The sequence below is a fragment of the Acanthisitta chloris genome, unplaced genomic scaffold (genome assembly GCF_000695815.1).
Source record: "Acanthisitta chloris isolate BGI_N310 unplaced genomic scaffold, ASM69581v1 scaffold10906, whole genome shotgun sequence".
NCBI lineage: Eukaryota > Metazoa > Chordata > Aves > Passeriformes > Acanthisittidae > Acanthisitta > Acanthisitta chloris.
In genome coordinates, this window is record NW_008676484.1 from 1 (window position 1) to 21,671 (window position 21,671).

The following is a 21,671-nucleotide window of genomic DNA, read 5'->3' on the forward strand; positions in this document are numbered from 1 at the left end:
GGCGTGCCGGGGCACAGCCTCAGCGCTCCTCCTTCCACCTTCGGAGCCGGAGCTTGTCCCCACTGTCCTACTTTATTGACCTAACACACTTGGGGTGTAAATTTTGTGGGACTTCTGAATTGCTTTTTAATTCACCAGGTGTGAGTCCCCTCAGGAGAGTGATGAAAGCGCAGCCGTAAGGCAGGTGGCTGTGGCAGGACACTGACTTGCAGTGGTAATTGCAGTCCTGCTGGGAACACAACCCCCACGCAGTAACACGCAGTAGCTGCGCGTGCCCGTAAGCGCCTGTCGGTGGATGTTCTCCTTAGGACACTCTGCCTGTTTTTTCTCCGTTTGTTATTCCCTTTTGGCTCTTGATCCGCACTAGTTTGTGATCCCAGGTAGCAGCCTTCAGTTTATCACGAAAGCTACTTTTGATCATTTTGTTACCGTGCTAATGAGTTTCTCCTGTCTTTTACTTTCTGCCAGTGATATTTAGATAATCTTGGAATAATATAAACTCAGTAAAACTTTGAGAATTGCTGTCTGAAAGTATTAATTACTGCCGTCGCCCCACTGGACCCAAAGCAAAGTCTGAGCTGAGAGCACTATCAGTTATATTACTCTTGTATCAAGTGCTGCTGCTGGTGGATAGCACTACTAGTTCACTCTATGCCTGTCTCGTTTGACCTGGGCACCTGTTCCCCAGATTTCACAGTTTTCCTCAGCATTAGTCATAAAGCTATATAGACCCCCATTCCTTATCTGCTTGACTGAAATGTACTGAAGTTGGGCTGGTTCAAGGATGATTCCCAGACATTACGTAGATTTGGGCATTATGGAGACTATGCCTTATGGCTTTTTTTAATTAGGAGCAATTATCTTATTCTCAATCCTTAAACCTAGCGGGGTGCATGCTGTTAGTATCAAGTTTCAATGTTGCCCCTGACAGCACTGGCCTTTATTATCTGAGCTCCTAATTTTCTGAATACAGAATTTTCCCAGACCCTGGAGTTTAGAAAATACAAAACTAATCTAAACAAGTCCTGATTCTAATCTGTAATTTTTGGTGAGTTTTGCAGTCCAGTCTCTTCTGAATCCTTTTGCTAACACAGGTACCAGGTTCACCCCACTGTGATTGGCACTACCTCCAAAATATTACATACCGTTTTTTTATCAGTGAAGTTTAGATTTCCTTAGTCCCATTCCTTTCACCAGCCAGACTAAATACGGCCTGTGGCATTTACTGGCAGAATCCATGCCTTAATTATCTTTTTTTCTGACTGATTTAGTTTTCTAGAGACATGAACTTAGAGTGTAACCTATCTTCAACCTTACTTTCCCTCTATGAACTCTCTCCACAGTCAGCTTACCAACTGCATGTTTGTATGAAGCACAGTGATTTTAGCAGGCCCTAGTATTCAGTTCAAACCCACAGCTCTTTACCAACACAAACAGGTATGTGGCCCATGACCCAAATTAACGCAGGTGAGATGCTTCTTCAACCCTCTGCTGGTTCTGACTCAAGAGACTCCACAGTCAGCAATGCTGGCAGACAACCTGCCATAACTCTAGCCCAGACACTTGTTTCGAAATGTTTTTTTCTAAATGTCCATCATAGCAAGCCACACGAAGTCATGGTTGGAAAAAAGTTTAAACAATGGTTACCCTATTTGTAACATTATGCGGTTTGCTGGAGACAATGTAGTTGTGCCATGTACCCCTTTTCTGCATTTGCCAGGAGGGAAGAAAGGAAGGGGGTGAAAGAGAGCTTGAAATATTCTTCTCTTCCTATTTCAAAAATTAGGAGGTATCTTCTGTGTTCCACTCGGGAAATATACCTAAGAAGATAGCTGTCAGCTGTTGTATACAGCATCTGATAGTGAATTTTGTAAATTGCTATTTAATGCCTGTAGCTGGTCCAGTGCCAGTGGAAACACTGGTGTGGAAATTAATGTTGTTGTTCAATTAACTAAGCATAATGTACCAGAAAGCTAGGCCCAGTATGTAGGGCTCCATTAACAGTGTTTCAAAAAATGTTTGCTTTGATGGCTTTTCCTACCCTTACAAACATTTACTTAACAACATCTGATAACAGTTATGTAATATTTGCTCTAATATGTAGGTGCACAGGAGCCATAAACATTTTATCCTCCCTTCAGTGGATCATCAGCATGATTCTTGTTTCTGCATTATTACAAAGAATATATATAAAGTCTCTAGGTTTGTATGTCTTGGAAAGTAAAAGAAATCCAGAAATTATCAACAGATTAAAAAACTCTCTACACGAACATACAGCATTTTAAAGGGTTTTGCTTTGTACTAAGAACTAATTTGATCATGTAAAGGCTAAACCTTGGTTCAACAATATCCAAACAAGACAAGGCTTTGATTCAGATACTTAATTGCATACACTTTCTATATAGATCACTAGTTTTCCTTGCAATTCCACATACTAAAATACAGCAAATTTCATATGTTATCTCAAGAGGCTTTGAAAAACTAAGTGCATTACAGAAGCATTTTGCAGTGCTTGGCATAGAAAAGGAGGGTGGGAATTCTACTGAGGAAATATTCCTGCATTGTTAGTTTAAGCCAGTTATTAAACATAGTATTTCAAGATGTTTCACCATCTTTGCTGGTTATTAGAGCCTGGAAAATCTTTAGTATCTCAGACTTTCATCAGTTGTGAAATATCTCTGGCAGGACAAGAGATGACTCACATGTGAGTTGTCAATTGCCTCTTGGATGGAGCAGGATCATGAGTGCTTCCAGGCACAGTGAGAACTGCTTTTCTCACAGAAACCTGTTCCAAAAACTCTGCTTTCACTTTTGTAGATTGTGAATTTGTTAAGGGTTTTTAAACATCTTTTATAAACATGACTCCACTGGTATGTCTAAGGTGAGGATGTAGGAGCTTCTGAAACACTCAGAAAGAATGTTGGAGAAAATTAAAGGGTTTTTAGGTTTGCTGTTAGCTGTTAGTCTTCATTATTTCTAGGGTGCTTATCTTTCTGTCTAAGCAGAAAGATAATCAGCAGCAAAAATCTTGAAAACCAGTGTCAGGAGGCCTCCAGCATTTATACTAGAAAGGTTATTTACTGAAAGCACCAAGACATACCTTCAGACATTATATGGACAGAGTTTCTGGAGTGGTTCTGTCTGAGCAGATGCTTTGCTATCAAAGTGGATAGATAACATGGGTGGGTGAGTTTGTATTTATAAATAAAACAAATGTGCAAAAAGTTATTGCAATGGTTCTGCACATCTTGCATCAGAGAGGCAATTTTTCTGATACTATTGAGTAACAGTGGTGCCATTAAAGAGGGACTGTAAGGTGATCAATTTTGTTACTTGGTAGATTCTCCTGCAGACATTTAATTGTATCTTGAAGGAAGCTTACTTACTGCAAAATAATTTTCCTAGTAGGACCATGGTTTTTTAAACAACCTCATTACAGTTGCTGTTTTAACTAAGTACTACAAGGTGGTTGTTATTCAGCTAATAACTGACTTGATGTTTACACTCATCTTTAAAGCTAATTATTCTTTTTCTAGGCTGAGAAACAGAGGAAAACCTCAGATTATCCACATTTTTTCATACTAACCCCAGATTTGTATAAAAGAGTGATTTTTATTGTTATTCTAAGTTTTACTTATCTCTAAAGGCAAGATGCTGTCACAGCAAAAAATGTAGCAAAAGGACATTTTATTTAGTAAAAACACAGAAAAAGTTTTTTTAGAGAGGTATTTCTGAACAAGTAAACTCTTGGGAAGGAACTGGGGGAGGGAAAATTAATTCCACCTGTTCATTTATATGACAGTTACCTTGCTGCACATTCTGAAATGCTTAGCAAGAAACATACCTCCTCAAATATTTTCAGGTAAAAAGACAGGAAATACTTATTTTTGAAATATCCTAAAATTTTGCTTTTGGAAGGGTTTTCCTTAAAATAAGATGATACTTCCACAGTTGAAGTGAATAATTCAGTCAATGTATAGAAAAATATTTGTTATTCAGAAGCAGTGCATGAAATTTTAAATCTTCCCTGGAAGTTTTCTATATGGCTTAATGCAACTGGTAGCAATAAACATATAGGATTTAAATCTGCAAAAACATTTCTAAAACCAGGCTATTAATGGCTAAAGTAAATGGGGGTAGTTAAAGTAAATGTGAGGTTGTGTCAGGAAGAAAGGTCCTCTAAGTCCATTTAATTGTCATGCTGTATTTGTTGAATCTACTTAATGTTTCCATGTGACTTCCCTGACCACACATCATAAAGCCCTGTTAAACTGTTAAGTCCCTCTTCAGCAAAAACAGTTAAGTAGTTCATATCTCTGTCTCCACAGCTTGTGCAGTTTTGCTTGAAGTGCCATGGAGAGAGCAGTGGGGAAGTGAGCAGTGCATATATAGAGCTGCTTTTGTCTTCTGATTTTAATTGTTTCAGATATGTAGATAGTCTTCGACTATCTATTCTGATATGAATATGTCAGAAGATTAAAGCCTGATAAAGAACCTGAAGTTTTCCTCTTGCCTTTGATACTACAAGAAGATGGTATCATCAGACTTTTAGTATCCATTTAATCTCTTGTGGAAAAATGTTTTGTCATGTAGCCACCTCACAAATGAACATATTCTTTTCCTGTGCTACAGTTATTAGTACTAATGTTGATAATCTGATGTGCTAATATATTGTTTGCTGTAATCTTTTAAAATCCTGCGGCCAAATCTGCTTTTGGCTGTTTGCCCTGGAGAGCTGAAGTGCTTCACTTGGGAATACTTCAGGGAAATAATAATCATCTGTTCCCAGCCTTGCTCTGATTTGCAAAGCAAGTCTCATCTCTGCTAGGCTAGGCAGCAAGAAGGGAAGCTGCAGCTCCTTCTGACAGAGGTGTGCGGCACTTGCGTCATATAAGCAATGCACAAGAATTGTGGTACCAGATGATGACTTAGAGACTAAGCTTCATCTGCATTGTGCCCTGGATTAACACGGCCTCTTGTATGAAGGGAACAATTGTTTTTCAGTGTTTTAAGAATATTGCTGCTTTAAAAATAAATGTGGAGCTCAAGAGAATTGTTGATGTATGGATGCTGGTTATATTTTCCATGAATGTGAAATGCGCTGTGCAAAGTATTAGTTGCAGCATTGTAGCCAAGTTCTATTTCAAAGTGAAATGTACAGCTTTAATGACAGTTCTGCAAAGATCAGTTATTTGTGTATTCTTTCTATCCTTTATACAAGCAACACTTAATGAAGTACACACATTACTAATGTCTGTCCTGCAGAGAAATGAACTGTGACAAAATTCAAGCAAACATGTTCCAACTGTTCATACAAAGTATTGCATAATTCACACATCGTGTTTCCACAAAACTTTCCCCACAATTTGCTGCTGCTCAGCATGTACTTCACTTAGCTTCCTTCAATTAACATTTGCAAACAGAAAAGCTTTCCAGTGCTAACAGGCTCGCGTGCTTTCCCGGTGATCGGAGCCACGTGTTTCAGGAATGGCTGCACACACCACGCTGATACAATATAAAGGCAACGTCAATCACCTTCTCTCACTTTTTAATAGCTCCCCTCCATGGCTCTCATTCTCTATCGCTAGAAACTTAAGATTAAAAGAACTGTCCTATATTTCAAGTACAGTTTAATCCACTAAGATGGATCTCCTGCATAGCAATGGCGTGCTTATCATTCAGCATTTACAGAGGGACTACAGGGCTTACCAGGATTTCCTTAATTTTATGTCACATGTTGGCGATCCACGGAATATATTCTCAATTTATTTTCCTCTTTGGTTTCAGCTCAACCAGGTGGTTGGTACTAAAATGATATGGGTGGCAGTCATTGGTGATTGGTTCAACCTCATATTTAAATGGTAAGAAGCTGGAGTTATTTTAAAATTTGTTATTTTTAATGATAGTTGCTGTATGTGTCTCAAGTTTAGAAAATTTTCTGACTTTCCCCTGTAATAAAAAAGGAATTCACAATGAAGATATATAAGATATGTTTGAAATGTCATTGTGATAAGATGAGAAGAACCTGTACAACAACTATAGAATAATTTTGGCAATATAGCTTTTCATATTCTTTTTAAGATTATTTATTTTGCTTTGCTGTGGTCTTCTTATGTAAAAATCTTTTCATTGAGTTTCTGCTTCATTTTGTTTTATTTTTTTGTCAGGATTTTATTTGGTCACCGCCCATACTGGTGGGTGCAAGAAACAATGATTTACCCTAACCATTCAAGTCCATGCCTTGAACAATTTCCTATAACATGTGAAACTGGTCCAGGTAAGAAATGTTGGAGATTACATTGGTACCTTTAATAGGGATAGTGGCTTTGAGTGGGAGAGGGTGTTACTTATGAAGGTCTAATATGATATACAAATCTCAGAGCTCATGTATAAAAGGGCACCAAAACCCAAGCAGAGAAAAAGGAAGAAATACAATGTGATAGGTATTTGATTGCTGTATGACAAGAATGTTCACTTCATTGCCTTTAAACAGTGCAAGGAAGGGGGTTTTGCTTTAAAAATAACTTTTACTAGAATGAACTGGCATATTGGAAAGGAATTTTCACAGAACTTGTGAAACATGTTTATTATGTTCCAAAACAGAGCACATGTCTGTTAAATTTGTGCACTTGTGCAAGACATATTCAAACCCCCAAAACTAGTGGGTGGTTCAGTGTGAATAACAGTAGTGTCAACAGTCGATGATGTAATATATCACAGGTGGAAGAGGGAACTCCTCTTCCCAGAACCAGACACTGGCACAGAATGTGTGTGACTATGTGTACAAATATATGGGGGAACATTCTTTTAAAATATTCCTTTTCAATGTATTTTCACCTTTTTTTATGTTTCATTGTCTTTTCTGTGGAAATCAAATGCAATACTGCTAAAGTTAAACGAACTTGTGCAACCCTAATATGTGAAATAAGAGTAACTTGCTTTGAACTAACTGACTGAATTTAGTTTAATTCATTGTACAAGAAAATATTGACTATGGAAATTCCTGTGCTTTGCACCTCGTCAATGCCACTACAAGCTTTTAAGCAGTTTGCATAGCTGTATTTTGTTAACAATGTCCAGCATTACATCCCATTGTAATTGTGAACAAGAAGCTTAAGCCCTTGGGTGAGGCAGGGTATAAATACTGCCTGGTCTATATGTGATCTGCAGTCTCTTTCAAGTGAATTCGTTTGGGACCTAACCCGGAGTATTAAACTCCTTCAGATCTTTTCAAAAGCCTTCAGAACTGAGCCCATTCAGCACCATGTAGTTCCAAACCCTGGCTGAGGAACCAGTCAGTGTGTTTCATTTTGATTCATTGAACCAGAAGGCATTTCTTCTTGTTACTTTCTTCCTGAAGTAACAAGTCATTCCTAGTTCTGTCCAGGTGTGCAGCTGTCATATGGATTCCTTCTTTGCATGTATAATAACCACATTTTCTCCCACCTCCAGATTTGCCCTGGAACACTGTCATTGTCTGTCACTGACCTATTCCTCATTAACACAAGGTGCAGTCAGTGCTGCTGTAATGTGCATACAGTCATTGTGTGAGCGTACATAGTACTTCACACACTTTTAAAATATGCAATTTATATCACAAGATTAGGGAAGCTGCCACAGACATGAGAAAAGCAGATCAAAATATTGTTACAACAGCCTGAACCTCAAACTCTGTGGCTCAGCAAAAGGGAAAGCTGAGGGAACTGCATACATGACTACATAGGACTTGAATTTGGTTTGTACTTCTGGAGTTAACTGAACTAAAACCCTGCAGCCATTTTTTCGCTAGTATTTGTAAGGTTTTGATCTTAAAGCCTTAAGTATAAACCTAAAGGTGAAGTTTATGCTGTTTCTAGTAGGTAATTTGCAGATGACCTATGAAACATTATTCCTAGATGACATTTTCCTAGATGACAACAAAGAGAAGCTTTCCCAATGCTGATATACAACATTGCAGTTTCCTTATCAGTGACCTTTGTTCTGTTGGAAGGTTTAGGAGTGCACATCTGTTAGGAAATTAACAAAACAGCTGGTAGGGTGACTCTAAAGATACTGGCAAGCAGAATAGCGGAAGTGAGTGCAGGGAGTCAGAAATCATTGTGCTTTTCCTTCCTAGACATTCCAGCTTTGCTGCTTCCCTGAAAAATTATTTTGCTTTACACAGTGCTATATCGTGCTGGGTCACAACACTTTCTTGAGCCAAAACTATTTCCGCTGACAGTGAAATAATCCTGTCCCTTTTACTTCGCTTTTGTCTCCACAGAAAGCCAAGCTGTAGAAGTCCATGATTGACAGATTCCAATGCTCTAATTTTCTCTCTTTCTCTATTTCAATTTGTTGAATGTAAACCTGGTGAACAGGGGAAAAGAAGTGCCAGAGTAATTTTAGGTGTCATTTCCCTTGCACCAGACCAGCATACTTTGTTTTTCAGTGATTTTCACAGTTGTAGGAGCTTCTCTGTGGCTTCATATTGTTTCCAGTAAAATTAAAATTTGATTTGTTAAAACAAAACTAATGACACATATATTATTATACCTGGACTAAAAAGAAATCACTGTTGCTCTCTCTATGCGTGTTGCCTATTACAGACTACTGTGGGTGCAGCAGTTAGTCTGATATGTTACACCATCATTTCATGTGCCAGTTTCACTGATAATCTGCTTTCAAGCTAGTTGATATTGTACCTTTAAATTTACAAAACACCTTAAAATTTATAACATTATAAATTAAATCAAAGTACAGCACAAAGACACAGTTCTCCCATCGTGCTTCAAATACATTTCTAAATTTATTACAAAACTACTCAAAATGTAAATTCCCTGGATTGTAATATTACTAACAAGACACAGATCGTGATCGTTAATGCCATGGTAGTTGCAGAAGCAGATAAAAGGCAGTTTGGAAGGGCCACCTAAAGTTAAATTGATACTTTAGAATGTTAAAAAGAGCTAAATCTTTGTCACCCCTCTAAGTTATGAGGAAGCACATTCAAAACCTTTCTCCTCTGATCCTCATATATAACTTCTGCATCCCTAAGAGCACCCTAGATGGTTGGGGGTTTTGTAATCGTGGGAAAAGACTATGCTTTCCAATCAAGATTCCACCTCACGGCAATATAAGATGGTTAAGCTGTTACTTCTTGATTTCAGACAAATATTATGGATTCCCTATAGGTGAATCTCCTAAAAAATTCATATTGAGAAAATTAACTTTTGACAAGCAGTTGACATTCTTTCAGCCTTTTTTTAGCCATTTTCTCTCTAAATGATTAGGTGCCTGACTAATTTTCAGTAGACATTTTCTATATGACAAACATTAGATTCATCATTCTTAAGCTGAATATTTCCTTTCTGTTTTTCCTAGGAAGCCCATCTGGACATGCCATGGGATCATCCTGCGTCTGGTATGTAATGGTCACAGCAGCACTTAGCTACACAGTTAGATGGAAGGATAAATCAGCTGTTACCCTTCACAGGTCAGTGTCTTTCCATTATTCTAACTCATACAGATATTTCTTTATATACATGCTGTGTTTTTACTGGGCGTAATTTAAACAAATATTCATAGTTTGTTCTATCCAGTTTGTAAAAAAACCCAACAGCCTTTTATTATGACCTACTTTGGCTGAAGAAAAAAATATATTAAGAGGATTTATGTATTTATATAGGTTGGTATTTATTAACTCAGAGTCATTACATAAAATATCTCCTAATCAGCTGTGTCACATCTTCAGGAAATTTGTAATTCTATTAACTGTCATTATGTGTTGGATCTTTTGGTTAGTACATAAATTTACTGCTTCAGTGGTTGTCCTTCTTAGCCCATTTTAAAGCAAATGCACCTAATGTTGACAAAGTTCACTGTAATGCATTACTCAGCTCTGTGGGAAAGTCTTGTAGTTGCTTTGATGACTGTTCTTTCCAAGCCTGACAGGATTGTTCCAGCACTATGAATTTTGCCATGAAAAAATTGAACTTTTCATCATGACTTCATGATGAAATATGTTGAAGGTACTAGTGCTAATTTAACCTGCTAATTTAACACTTTTGTCACTAATATCACAGTGGTGTCTTGGACCTGAAACTAGTGGGGTGTGTTCCTGCAACCTCTCTTTATAATGTTTTAGTACTGACTTCAGTTTTTAATCATCTGATCTAAACTGCTCTACTTGATAAACCTCTATCTGATAAAAATATGATCCTGACATATTGGGGCTTGGGGGAAATTAATGGATAAAATAGCTAGTCTTAATTTTTAAGCATCTCCCTTTTCCCTTCCAGACTGACATGGTCATTCCTATGGAGTATTTTTTGGATTATCCAGATCAGTGTGTGCATCTCAAGAGTATTCATAGCAACACATTTCCCTCATCAAGTTATTCTTGGAGTATTTGCTGGTAATGCTGCTCTTTTTCTTTTTACCATATATGCAAAATCTCGAAAAATTGAAGTATGAGAAAAGGCGAGAGATTTTTAGTAGTACTACTCAGCTTGTAGCCACAGTGCTGCTCTTTGTGCTCTGGAAGATCTGGATTAGATAGTAGTCTAAAGGTAAAATTTGCAAGGTAGAATGTACCTGCTGCCTGTGTAATTCACACAGTGAAGGGAGTGAGCCCTTGTCCATATACCAGTTGGTGCTGACTGTGTTATGTCCACACTGCCTCAGACTAGCTCTGATTGGTTTGTACTGGCTGCTCCTGATCTTTAACTGTGCTGCCTGTGTAGAAGAGATCAGAGCGGAAGTGCTCCTATATGGCTCTGACCTCTCCTTCTCAGGAGCAAGCTATTTGAGCCACTTCAAGTGCTGTCCAGGTGCAAACCAGCGTGTGTGCAGTGTGAACAAGCATGGGGTCAGAGACCTGAGCAAAATAGAGGAAAAGGTAAATCAGCAGTACAAACTCCCAAGGGTGATTTAAGAAGCTAAAGTACATTTTCTCAGGGTTACTTAAGCATGTTGCAAATTGGTATTTAGGGAGTTCAAACTATGAACTGTCTCTCTAGTATCTATCTGATTTTAAGGAGGGTGACTGGAGCATTGAGTAGGGGCTGCCTGCTCCCATTCTCTTTCATGAATGCAGTGCAGCCTAGGCAGCCCTGGCTAACAGCTTTCCCTCTTCACAACCAGGATAAAATGAGTACGAGAGAAGATAAATGTGTTCTGTGTCTTTTCCTTCAACACTCAAAACCTGTGTGGGAACTGGTGTTGAATTCTGCATTGCTGGAGCCAGTCTTTGAGTGAGGGACTCTTTTGGAAAAGGAATGTTCCAGTTTACATCTAATATTTGATAGGTTGTCATCTGGGAGATGAAGTCAGGCCTAAGGTATGCCTCATATCAAAACCATGTAGTGCTTAGTATTTACTTTCTTTCTTCCAAATTGGCAGGTTTGACTGGGAGAAGAGGGTTTGTAATGTATTACAGAAGTGGCAAATTGTGTGTGTGTGTATGTGTATATATACACATAAATATGAAATACATAGATATATTTTTCTGTGTTCAAAATTCTACAGGAACACTGTAGCAAGTGTTTCTTCAAAGTACAAGTCTGTTGTTCCCTGTAACACTGACTTTCTAATCCACAGGCATTCTTGTGGCAGAAGCATTTGAGCACACCCCTGCTATTCAGACAGCAAGCTTGAGAATGTACATCAAGACAAACTTGTTTCTTTTCATCTTTGCCCTTGGCTTTTATCTGTCACTCAAGCTTCTTGATATTGACTTGCTATGGTCTGTTCCAAAGGCCAAGAAGTGGTGTGCCAACCCAGACTGGATAAACATTGACACAACTCCGTTTGCTGGACTGGTGAGGAATTTAGGTGCACTCTTTGGTTTAGGTCTTGGAATTAATTCTGACATGTTCATCATAAGCTGCAAAGGTAAAAACAGCCGCAAGATAAGTTTCCGCGTATTATGTATAGCTGCTTCTTTAGCTACACTGCAGCTGTACAATCTCGTTAAGATACCTACTCATACTGAGTATTTGTTCTACATTCTCTCTTTTTGTAAGAGTGCAGCTATGCCCTTGACTGTAGTTGCCTTGGTTCCATACTGTGTCCACTCATTAATGACGACAACTGAAAAGAAACTTAATTAGATAAAATTTTGAAATGGTTAGCAATGTGGATGGATATGAACTGTTCAAGAACCTTCCGCAAAGGCAGTTTTGCTAACTCATTTTAACCAAGGGGATGCCATGGCATCTTTGATGTGTTCCTGGTAAGTAACCAGTGCATCCAAAATCAGTACAGACTTTGGCAGCTCAGAAATATTAGTTGCTGATTTTGTTCCTAGAAATATTGCAACCACACTGCAGAAAACAGCCGAATACTCTGGGTCATGAGGAAATGTTGAAGTATAATCAACTAGTTGTATTTAGCAATAGGATGGTCTTTTAGTTCTGTCCATCTCTAGCTAGATGGTGCTTCAAGCCTCAACTGTACATAGTGATACTCAATATTTAATTTTTTATATATAGATACTGTGTGTTAAACTGCTATATAATGGTGTGACAGTATCACACCACCTACAACTGTATGGCTGTACCCAGGCACTGTGAAAAAGGCCAGCATAGTTCTAAACAAGGCTTTAGATTTAACTTATTGAGCTTCCTGAGCAAAACAGCTTCTGATTAAGTCAGATGAAAAAAAAAAATAAAAGTGTATTTCCATTAGACTCTGTAGAATATATTTTTGCATTACTGTGTGGTTTTTGTCATTTCTAGTTTTTGAGAGTGATCACCTAAATATTGAATGATACCCATCACACTGTTGATATTGAAAATGCATAAATGTGGTGTAAAAAATCTTTGCTTCTGTACATCTACATAGATGCTAATGAAGAAAGTTGTCAATAATGAAATAATCTCAGTATACAACCTCAATAATATTGTTCATACTCCTGTATTGCAAAGGTGAATCAGTCTAGTTCTCTCAGGTCGAGAGTCACGAGCCTGAATCACTGTTAGTAGCTGTCTAAATCATGAACATGTGGTTGCAGACTGTCATTGCAAGTTTATATTCTTGTCAGCTTTGTCTGCTTAGGCAAGTAACTAATATGTTAAATATATTTGCTATATAAATGGATGTTCTAAATAGGCAAAGGTGGGTACTTCCTATTTTTATTCATTATTTAGCATCCACTGTTGTATATTTCCTTTCAGTGCACAATCTTTAAGCAATATTTTGCTGATACCATCTCATAATGCTTAGTATACAAACTATATATGGCTTTCTAAGGCTATAATATGGGTAATGAGGGCTGTGCATGTATGATCTGAAAGCAATAAGGATTAGAAGATGCAAATGTGATATTGCTTCTAGACTTCTAATTACGTGTGGGATAATTGAAATCAAAAGAATCTTATTTAATTGGGCAAACAAGGTGAATGGTTTCATGTTGGCCTTTGGGAATGAACATGATACAAATTACAGAAGCAAATCTGAAACAGGCATCCTTATTTGAGAGCCTAGTAAGAATGCCTTGACTTAACAAAATTAATTATCTGGTTTTAACAGTCTGAGGAGTATTCTGCTTCATGCATCTCCTGATGTCTTTTGTAATGGTTCTCTGAACTATTTTTTCCCACTGCAGCTGACCAGAAACCACTCTTTTCTATAATTGTGACTCCCTAAGCAAAATTACTCAGCTAATGGGACTAGAAACAAGTAAGAAGAACAAAGACAGCTATGACAAAAATTTCAGCTGTGTTCAAGTTGCTCTGTGCTTTTTAATTCCCTACCAATAACGTGACCTACAGAGGCATCACAGAACACCAGCAGGTTGGTCTAGATGTCCTTCTGTTCCTGGCTCCCTCTGCCAGCAGATTCTTCATGCACAGCTGTCTGTGGTTCTCGCAGCAGTGTTTGAACTTAGTGGCAGTGTTGTCTATTTTAATCTGAGAGTTATGGGTGGACATCACATTTCTAAGCTTCTACATGAAGGTCTCTATTCTTCCCGGCACTGACAAAGAATCTTTGTGCCTCTGTTGGGATAGACACAACCCGAAATATAGACTGACAACTGTCATTTCTGCCATATTCTTCTAAGCTCTGTACAGACACAAGAAGACATGAGTTCTACTCGCTTTTTTGGAGTGTCCTATTAATTCAGTTTGCAGCTTTAGAGCTTCAGGAAAGGGACACAGAGTAGCTTCCTGTCTGAACCACCTCTTACTCTTTCTGCAACTATTAAAACATTACTAAAACAAAGAATGGTGGGAAAACTGAATAAACAAAGTTAGTTTAATTTTACCAGTAACTTCAGAAATTAACCAGTTGATAATGTAATGTGATGTAAGACACTTTCTGAGTAGCTGAGGGTGTTGGGCTATGGAGTTTTGCACCACTGCTTGAAGAATCTCCAAACAGGGCTCCCACATCTTCAAATGGAGTTAGCCTTTTCCAGAATGGTGGGTTAAACAAGTGTCAAGGTACAATCTTGACGTTTTGATAGAGTTAGAATTGAAAATCATGAGCCAGCCATTCAATTGTTACAGTGAAATAAGTCTATGTGTCCCTTAATCAGGCTTTAGTAAATTTATTGCAGTTGAAAGTTATATTTCAAACTTTATTTAACAAGATTGTGTGAGACCTTATCTAAGAGCCATCAAATTGTTAAATATTCAAACTATTAATTCACCAGGCTTTTGCAACTGTTTATATTGTTAATATTTGGAACAGATACAGCACATATACACTTATATGATGAGCTGAACTACTCAGCCTTGTTTGGGCCACAAGGCTCCCTTTTGAATGAAGGTTCTCCTATCTAATAAGGAGGGTGGAAAGTGTCTGACTGATCCCCTTGCACCCACTAATGGGATCCTAGGAGAAAGTTAATCTTTTGTCCTTGACTTAGAGGTGCCCAGAGAAGCATACAGCAGGAGACATTAAATTACACTGTCTACTGTCAAGACTAATAACTCAGGTCTGACTTAAAAGACATAAGCAAATGCCTTTGGGTTGGCTCAAGGATCTTGTCACCAAGTTCCAGGGTGGTGAGCAGCTGCAGAGATAAGACCAGTTCAGCTCTGCCCCGAGCAGTCCATCAAGGCTTGTTGCTCATGCCCAGACACACCGTATAGTGCTACTTGCAATTGAATCCTTTTGCACAGGCATCAAAAGTCTTTAAAATTAATTGGTTGTCAACAGCACATAGCAATAAAGTGGCAGGAGGTGGCAACCCAAGAATGTGCAACTGTTTGTGTACACTGTGAGTGCCTTCTGTTGTACCAGCACACTTCCCAATACTTAGCTCTCGATATTTCTTAGCTGCTTTAAAACAGGATGATCATACTTCAAAGAGCAGAAGTAGTACCACCCAGCTGGAGCTATGTCCCTGTGCTCCTGCAAGGAGACAGCAGGTTCCTGTGCAGACAGGGCCTAGTATCATTGCATTGGCCTTCTCAACAGCTCAGTCCTGCACAGGAGACCCTTGTCACAGACTTGATCCAACTACACAGAAATACTTAGCTGCTGGAAGATACTCATGCATTTGTCTGAAGAGTAAGAGAAGAGCTAAAGCACAAGAGCCAGTAAAAAAATAGTTTATTCGTTTAATTTGGGTCACTTAAGTGGTGTTCTTTAGGCAAAAGAATTAAAAAATAAGTACACACAGTCAGTGTAGTTTTTAATGAAGAGTCATTATTCTTCCATAGACTTAAATACTAATATAAATTAAATATCATATAGGTATGTCATTAGGTCACTCTGTCGATAGTTTCAGTCCTGAGCTGTCAAACTAATTATTGCCCTGAAACATAAAAAGGCTAAAAAGATTAAAGCCAATAATGCAGCTTTGTAAGTCATATTCAGTTGAGGTTTAAAATACAGACTTCCTTGGGAAAATAACCCTTGTTCAGTAGGGTCTGTGGCAGTAATTCTATTAATGGAGTTGTACAAAAGTTGAAATTGGTTTTTGCTGCCTGGAATTAAGGGATGCATCCTAATAAAAATTTCACCCTTACAGCTCTATTCAAGTACTGGTACTGCTGCATAGTTTTATGAAAACTGGTGTGATTCATTATAAAGTGAGTGGAAACCTCTCCCTCACCCCAACTGCAGATTTTAGAACATGGAGAATGACTTTTCCACTTGATACTCTATTATTCAAAATCAGTATTCACATTTTGAAGCAGTAATTTAGATGGACAGTCTATCTGCTCTGTCTCCAAGATCCCAGTCACTAAAGGAAAGAGTTCAGTTGTGCTGCAGACAATAACTGATAACATATTTCAGAGAAACCTACAGTAGGTCCTATAATAAACTGTGACAGATACAAGCTTCTGCCAAAAGAAGCTCCTTCCTGACCTTTGTAATTTCTGAATGCATTGTTGCTCCATTTATCCACTGTGTTTAATACAAACAAAGAGCTGATTATGGCTAGCTTTCCACCTTTACTGAATATATTTATGATTTCTATAAAAATACTCATCATTGTCTTGCCTTCTGAAAAAAAAAGAACATATTATCCATCGTCATCTCAATAGAAGTGGTTTAAATAATGGTGATGATTAACTGTAAGATTTGACATTCAACCAAAGCATTTATTCCTATTAAAAAATCTATTTGACAGCTTTTATTAGAGTGGTGAGTGTTAGGTGGAGACCGGTGGGCTAGGAAATGATCCTCACCAGCTTCTGTGCCTCACCTTGATTGCTTTCCATTTGTGGAGCTGCCTTCTCTGTAAGTGCTTCCTGGTTTTGTTGAAGGGGCACAGCTGTGTCAGTGCTGCAGCCACACACAGGGGAAGCTCAGCCTCCCTGACAGCACAGCTGACTTGTATGGTAAGATGAGGTGAAAGGGTGAGAGTTCTGTACCCACAGGAAGGGTGTCTGCTGTAATCCTCTTGCAGACCAAATGTTAGGAGAGATTTCATCTCTTCAGATGTACAGAATCATTTATGGGATTGTGTTTACTCAGTTTACCTAGAGAAGGGGAAGTTTCCAGAACACCAGAGTGAAGTCTTCCTTGATTGCTAGTTGAGGCATGACAGGACTGTGCAGTTTGCAGGTAGTGGCAACTCCCCAGATCAGCAGAAAAGTTCTTTACCATTTTCAGGTTTTCTTTCCCTTATCAGTGGGCTAAGCTACTTCCTGAATGCATCAGCCTGTGCTTAGCCTGCTGCACATGCTGGACAAGTGTGCCTGGTGCAGAGAGCACATACATTCAGGGTTCCACTGATCTCACAGTATTGTAGAGCACTCCATAGCACCAAGGAGCACCAACATACACATACCTACCACAAGTATTTGCTTACAGAAATCTTTCCAATTTAGAATCACAGTAATTCAGCTAATTGGGGCTCCAGTGGTAACAAGCTTCCAATAGGCTCCTTCCATGGCCATCAGTTCATCATGAGTGCCCCTCTCAATGACGAGTCCTTGCGACATGACGGCGATGATGTCAGCGTTCTGGATGGTGGACAGGCGGTGGGCAATGACGATGCAGGTACGCCCTTCTCTGGCCTTATCCAGGGCTGCCTGCACAGTCTAAAGGCAACAGACCGAGTGTCAGAGTGAAAATATGCAAAGCAAATGAGGGCTCAGAGCTGGACTGATCCAATTGCTTCAGATTCATTAACCATATTGTGCAACACTTGTAAAAGTGACAAAGAGGCTAAATCGAAAGTTTTGATACTAGTGTGCTTAGCTGGGTCATGAACTCTTCATTGGCAGCACAAAAGAAGGTACAGGTAAACAAACATAGTAGTAGAAATTAAGGAAGGCCTTTACTCAGCTCATGTGCTGAATGTCAGCTCACTGTGGATACGGTTTTAAATTTCCACCATTTCTCTAACCTCTGTGTGTAACCAACCTACACAAATTATTGCCCAAGTTCTTATGCCCCTCATTGCTGTTTCTATTGGATAGTCAGACTCATCATTCATAGGCATGAATACATTTTTGTTTGGTTGGTTTTTAATGTACAGAAGTTATAATTACAAACTATTCCCAACTGAATGATTTTAAACCCAGGGAATTATCATCCACATTTCAGAAGAAGTTCTGCTTCTCATGGGCAATTTAAGAGCCCTTGGAACTGGCTGCTTTTTTCTATAGCTGTGCCTCCTGCACCTTTTGGAAAGATCATTAAAAGTGAAAGTGCTGAACTCACAACGTGGAATACCGTGCAGTCATGTAGGGGAGTATGCTGGGAGGTCTACAGAACAGAGAAGGCTTTGTCACAACCCAGTATGGTACTTCAGTATGGAGTATGGGGTAGAATATAACTGTGCTTTGCCCAGGCAGAGCAAGGGAGGAGAGAAATAATGACAGAAAAGGGAGAGAGAGAACAAAGAATATCACCAGTCCTTAGATCCCACATTGGTGTGCTGTGTGGATGGTCAGGAGTTGGGGTTGTGAGACAGACAGAGAGAAAAAAAGGGAGTGAGAGGGCCCAATTTGCTCCCTTTTGTAGTGAACCTGGTGCAGCCTCTTATGTATACTAGACTTTTCATGTGTTTTGTTGACACATAAGCAGCCCCTTTGAGCTCCTCTAAGCATTGAGCTGGGGGGAGGGGGACTGAGCAGCAGTCTCAAGGCAGACCAAGAAGCTGGCTCAGTGCAGCACTGCCTCACCTCTGCAGGGCCCTTTCTTCTGATCACACCTTTCCTGTCACAACAGTCAGAATGTCTGAGAGAAGGCATGCTTATGTCTTATCCTCCACAGTACATTGTAAGCTATTGTATTAACTTTTCCTTATTGCTTATCTCTGCACATTTACCTTTTCACTTTCTGTGTCTAAGGCAGATGTAGCTTCATCCAGTAATAAAATTTTAGGATCTCGTATGATGGCCCTCGCTATGGCAATGCGCTGCTTTTGCCCACGAGACAGCTGGGAACCCTGAGCCCCAACATTAGTTTCATATTTCTGAAAAAAAATACAAAAGAAAGATTTTATTCAAGTGTAAGCTAACACACCAGTAAACAGCCTGAAGGAAGAGCAGGAGAGAGGCAAGAATGCTGACCACTGCTGCCTCCTCCATACAGAACCTGGGAATACAGAAACTCTGTTCAGTGGTACACATGTTTTGGGAGAGGTTTCCAAGCCATGCTTTGCCTGCGCATGGCTCAGAGGCCCAGGCAGCATGGTGACAGGCCTGGAAGAAAAATGTGATAGCAAGATGTTGGCTGATTTGTCTGAGGCAAAAAGAAATCCCCCTGCCCAAGATTTGGGAGAAGAAGATAAAAATGATTTAAGGGCTTTCTAGGCAAGTGTTTTGTTTGGGTGCCTAAATTGCATCCATAACTTTTATGTTCTTATTATATTATTTCAGTGCATTTAAATCATACCTAAGTGCACATAAGCAGACAGCTTCAAATATTTTTGTCTAAGTATCATGCTCTAGTCACAAGGCAAATTTCCCACAGCTGGAAACAGGATTTATATGTTTGTCTACTACGCAAGAATCCAGTAACAACTCACACCCAAACTCTCAGGAACACAACAAATGGGCATGACACCCTCTTTGCTCCTACTGTTACAGATGTAAAAGGACATGATAGATGTACATGTGTAGCAACTTTAACTGGGTTTGGAGAAACTCCCACTGCAATGAACACTGAGCAGCCTGTCTGTAGTTCCACAGTACTTACCTCAGGCAGGGACATGACAAAATCATGCAGTTGAGCCTTCTGGGCTGCTTCTATGACTTTGTCCATCGGCACCTCTTTCATGTTACTGCCATATTTGATATTATCAGCAATGCTGCAGTCAAATAGCACCGGCTCCTGTGACACTATTCCTATTTGTGATCTAAGAAACCGTACGTTTATGTTCTTAGAGTCGTGTCCATCTATTAACTACAGGGAAATAGGAGAAAACTTGAAACATCATTACAAAACAACAGCTTGCCACACCCATATAATTTATAGCAAAATAAAATTATTTAACTGTATTACTAAAATGCAAACACAACTGATTTAAAGTGAGACTGGAAGGATTGCTTATCTTTGACTTCTTTGTGCATGATGTGTATTTTGTGGTATGGCTGTGATCCAGCCAAACACTAGATTATTTCCTCAGTCTTAAATCCTAGTGAACTGTTGAATTGCTTGTTAGGCACATGCTTTATTGCCTTCCTGACTTAGTGATCACCACACTGAAATTTCTTCCAAAGAGAGAGAAATCAGTCTAGATAGGTATTTACATTAGGAAAACATATACAAGCTTTTTAAGCTATCAGTAATTGACAAATTCAACCTGCAGAGAGACTGCATGAATATGCAGGATGTTCCAGGCTCTTTGTTGCTCCATTCAGACTTGACTTTTGCTTGTGCTCCCACAATGTACAGCACACATCATCAGTTTTATACAGGAGCTACCAAGGCAAATGCCTATACCCTACATAATGCATGAGGATGCACCTGAGGCTTGTAGTTCTCTGGTCTTGCCTGAATACATCTGAGATGATACTTGGGAATTGTCCAAACAGTCCGCATCTGTTTGAGTAGGAGCTGAAGCCCCAGGCTGCACATGTACGTGCCACCACTGCTAGGCTGCACAGTAGGACACAGGCAGAAGGCCCTGGGGGCATTGCTGAAAACAACAGCACAGAAACCACATTTTCTTTGCTTACCACACTTCCTTTCTCAGGGTCATAGAAACGCTCCAGAAGTTGGACACTGGTGCTCTTACCACAGCCACTACTTCCAACAAATGCCAAAGTCTGTCCAGGCTTGACAGCTATAGAGAGTCCTTTCAGGACCTGAATATCAGGCCGAGTAGGGTATGTGAATTTACAGTTAAGAAATTCAATGCTTCCCTTGAAATCATCCTAGGGAAAAAAATATATGAGAAAGTTGTTACAAGGAGCTCAAGCTCAAAAATGGGCTGCAAAGTAGAAAATAACTCTTCCTCAGATTCCATTCTTGCATCTCTTGTTTAAAATATGACATTTGTTCTTGTGAAACTAGCCCAGGAAAAGGGATAAAAGCCATACTGGAGTAGCTGTCCTAGAGATGAAGCTATTGCTCGTAACACTTTCTCTGCTTATACTTCCCCGCACGGCACTGGTCAGAGGCCTCAATTGGAAATGACATTGCCTTGTAAATGGGTAAGTTTAATACAGACACTGAGTATAAAAGAAACAGTTTGAATTTTCTGGGTCTGGCTTTTCAATTTGCCAGAAATTGAAAATTTTCATTTTATCTGACTCAAACTTCCATGCTTATATTGAGCTGAATGACATCACAAATTACTCATCTCCACTCTTACCCATTTTTCTCCTTTTTCACTGTAAACACTGATTTTAGGAATTCGATCAACCAGCTGAAAAAAGCGTGCAGCAGATGTTTTGGCTTTGGCATAGTTAGGGGTATAGGAAGAAGCTTTTCCCAAGGCAGTTCCACTGGTGACAATAGCAGAGATCACCCTGCAGGGAAGGGAGACACAGTCATTCTTGGGAAGCCATCATGACACTGAACACTACACCAATCCCAGCACTTCTGGAGAACTGTTTGTGGCTCTGGGCAGGCTCTCACCTGAACACAAAGCTGTAATGGAGTCCTTCATTGTCAACTAGAAATCCTCCATATCTGTAAGAGACAGCATTGGCAATGAACACTATGCTTTGGGCAAAGCCAAAGCAGAGTCCATAAACATGTGCTTTTTTGATTGCAGCTCTATAGGGCATATCCAGATTCTTCTCAAAATTGTTGATAAACATTTGCTC

General features: G+C 39.2%; 2 protein-coding genes across 3 annotated transcripts in view; one reads left to right on the forward strand and one right to left on the reverse strand.

The window, feature by feature from the left end:
- The first annotated feature begins 5,220 nt into the window (after positions 1 to 5,220).
- On the forward strand, positions 5,221 to 12,655 carry G6PC2 (glucose-6-phosphatase, catalytic, 2). Of its 2 annotated transcripts, XM_009076157.1 has the most exons (6): positions 5,221 to 5,521; positions 5,788 to 5,861; positions 6,168 to 6,277; positions 9,364 to 9,475; positions 10,281 to 10,396; positions 11,581 to 12,655. In XM_009076157.1, the coding sequence occupies exons 2-6, from the start codon at positions 5,812 to 5,814 to the stop codon at positions 12,090 to 12,092; spliced, it is 900 nt and encodes a 299-aa protein (XP_009074405.1). In that variant the 5' UTR covers positions 5,221 to 5,521; positions 5,788 to 5,811; the 3' UTR covers positions 12,093 to 12,655. The 2 variants fall into 2 exon arrangements, with proteins under 2 accessions (XP_009074405.1, XP_009074404.1); XM_009076156.1 differs by lacking the exon at positions 5,221 to 5,521 and having other exon boundaries at positions 5,644 to 5,861; positions 11,581 to 12,092.
- A 4,630-nt stretch (positions 12,656 to 17,285) lies between these two features.
- ABCB11 (ATP-binding cassette, sub-family B (MDR/TAP), member 11) overlaps positions 17,286 to 21,671 on the reverse strand; it is a 38,171-nt gene continuing 33,785 nt past the window's right edge. Inside the window, 6 exon segments of the mRNA XM_009076158.1 lie at positions 17,286 to 17,486; positions 18,722 to 18,868; positions 19,594 to 19,800; positions 20,577 to 20,774; positions 21,215 to 21,371; positions 21,481 to 21,668. Coding sequence (XP_009074406.1) covers positions 17,286 to 17,486; positions 18,722 to 18,868; positions 19,594 to 19,800; positions 20,577 to 20,774; positions 21,215 to 21,371; positions 21,481 to 21,668 — 1,098 coding nt within the window.

Bases quoted from the DNA above. Each gene is read 5' to 3' on its own strand.
- G6PC2 (XM_009076156.1), top strand. From the start codon at position 5,644: ATGGATCTCCTGCATAGCAATGGCGTGCTTATCATTCAGCATTTACAG. The intron at 9,476-10,280 runs GTCAGTGTCTTT...TTTCCCTTCCAG, and splicing joins TCAGCTGTTACCCTTCACAG to ACTGACATGGTCATTCCTAT. The intron at 10,397-11,580 runs GTAATGCTGCTC...TCTAATCCACAG, and splicing joins TATTCTTGGAGTATTTGCTG to GCATTCTTGTGGCAGAAGCA.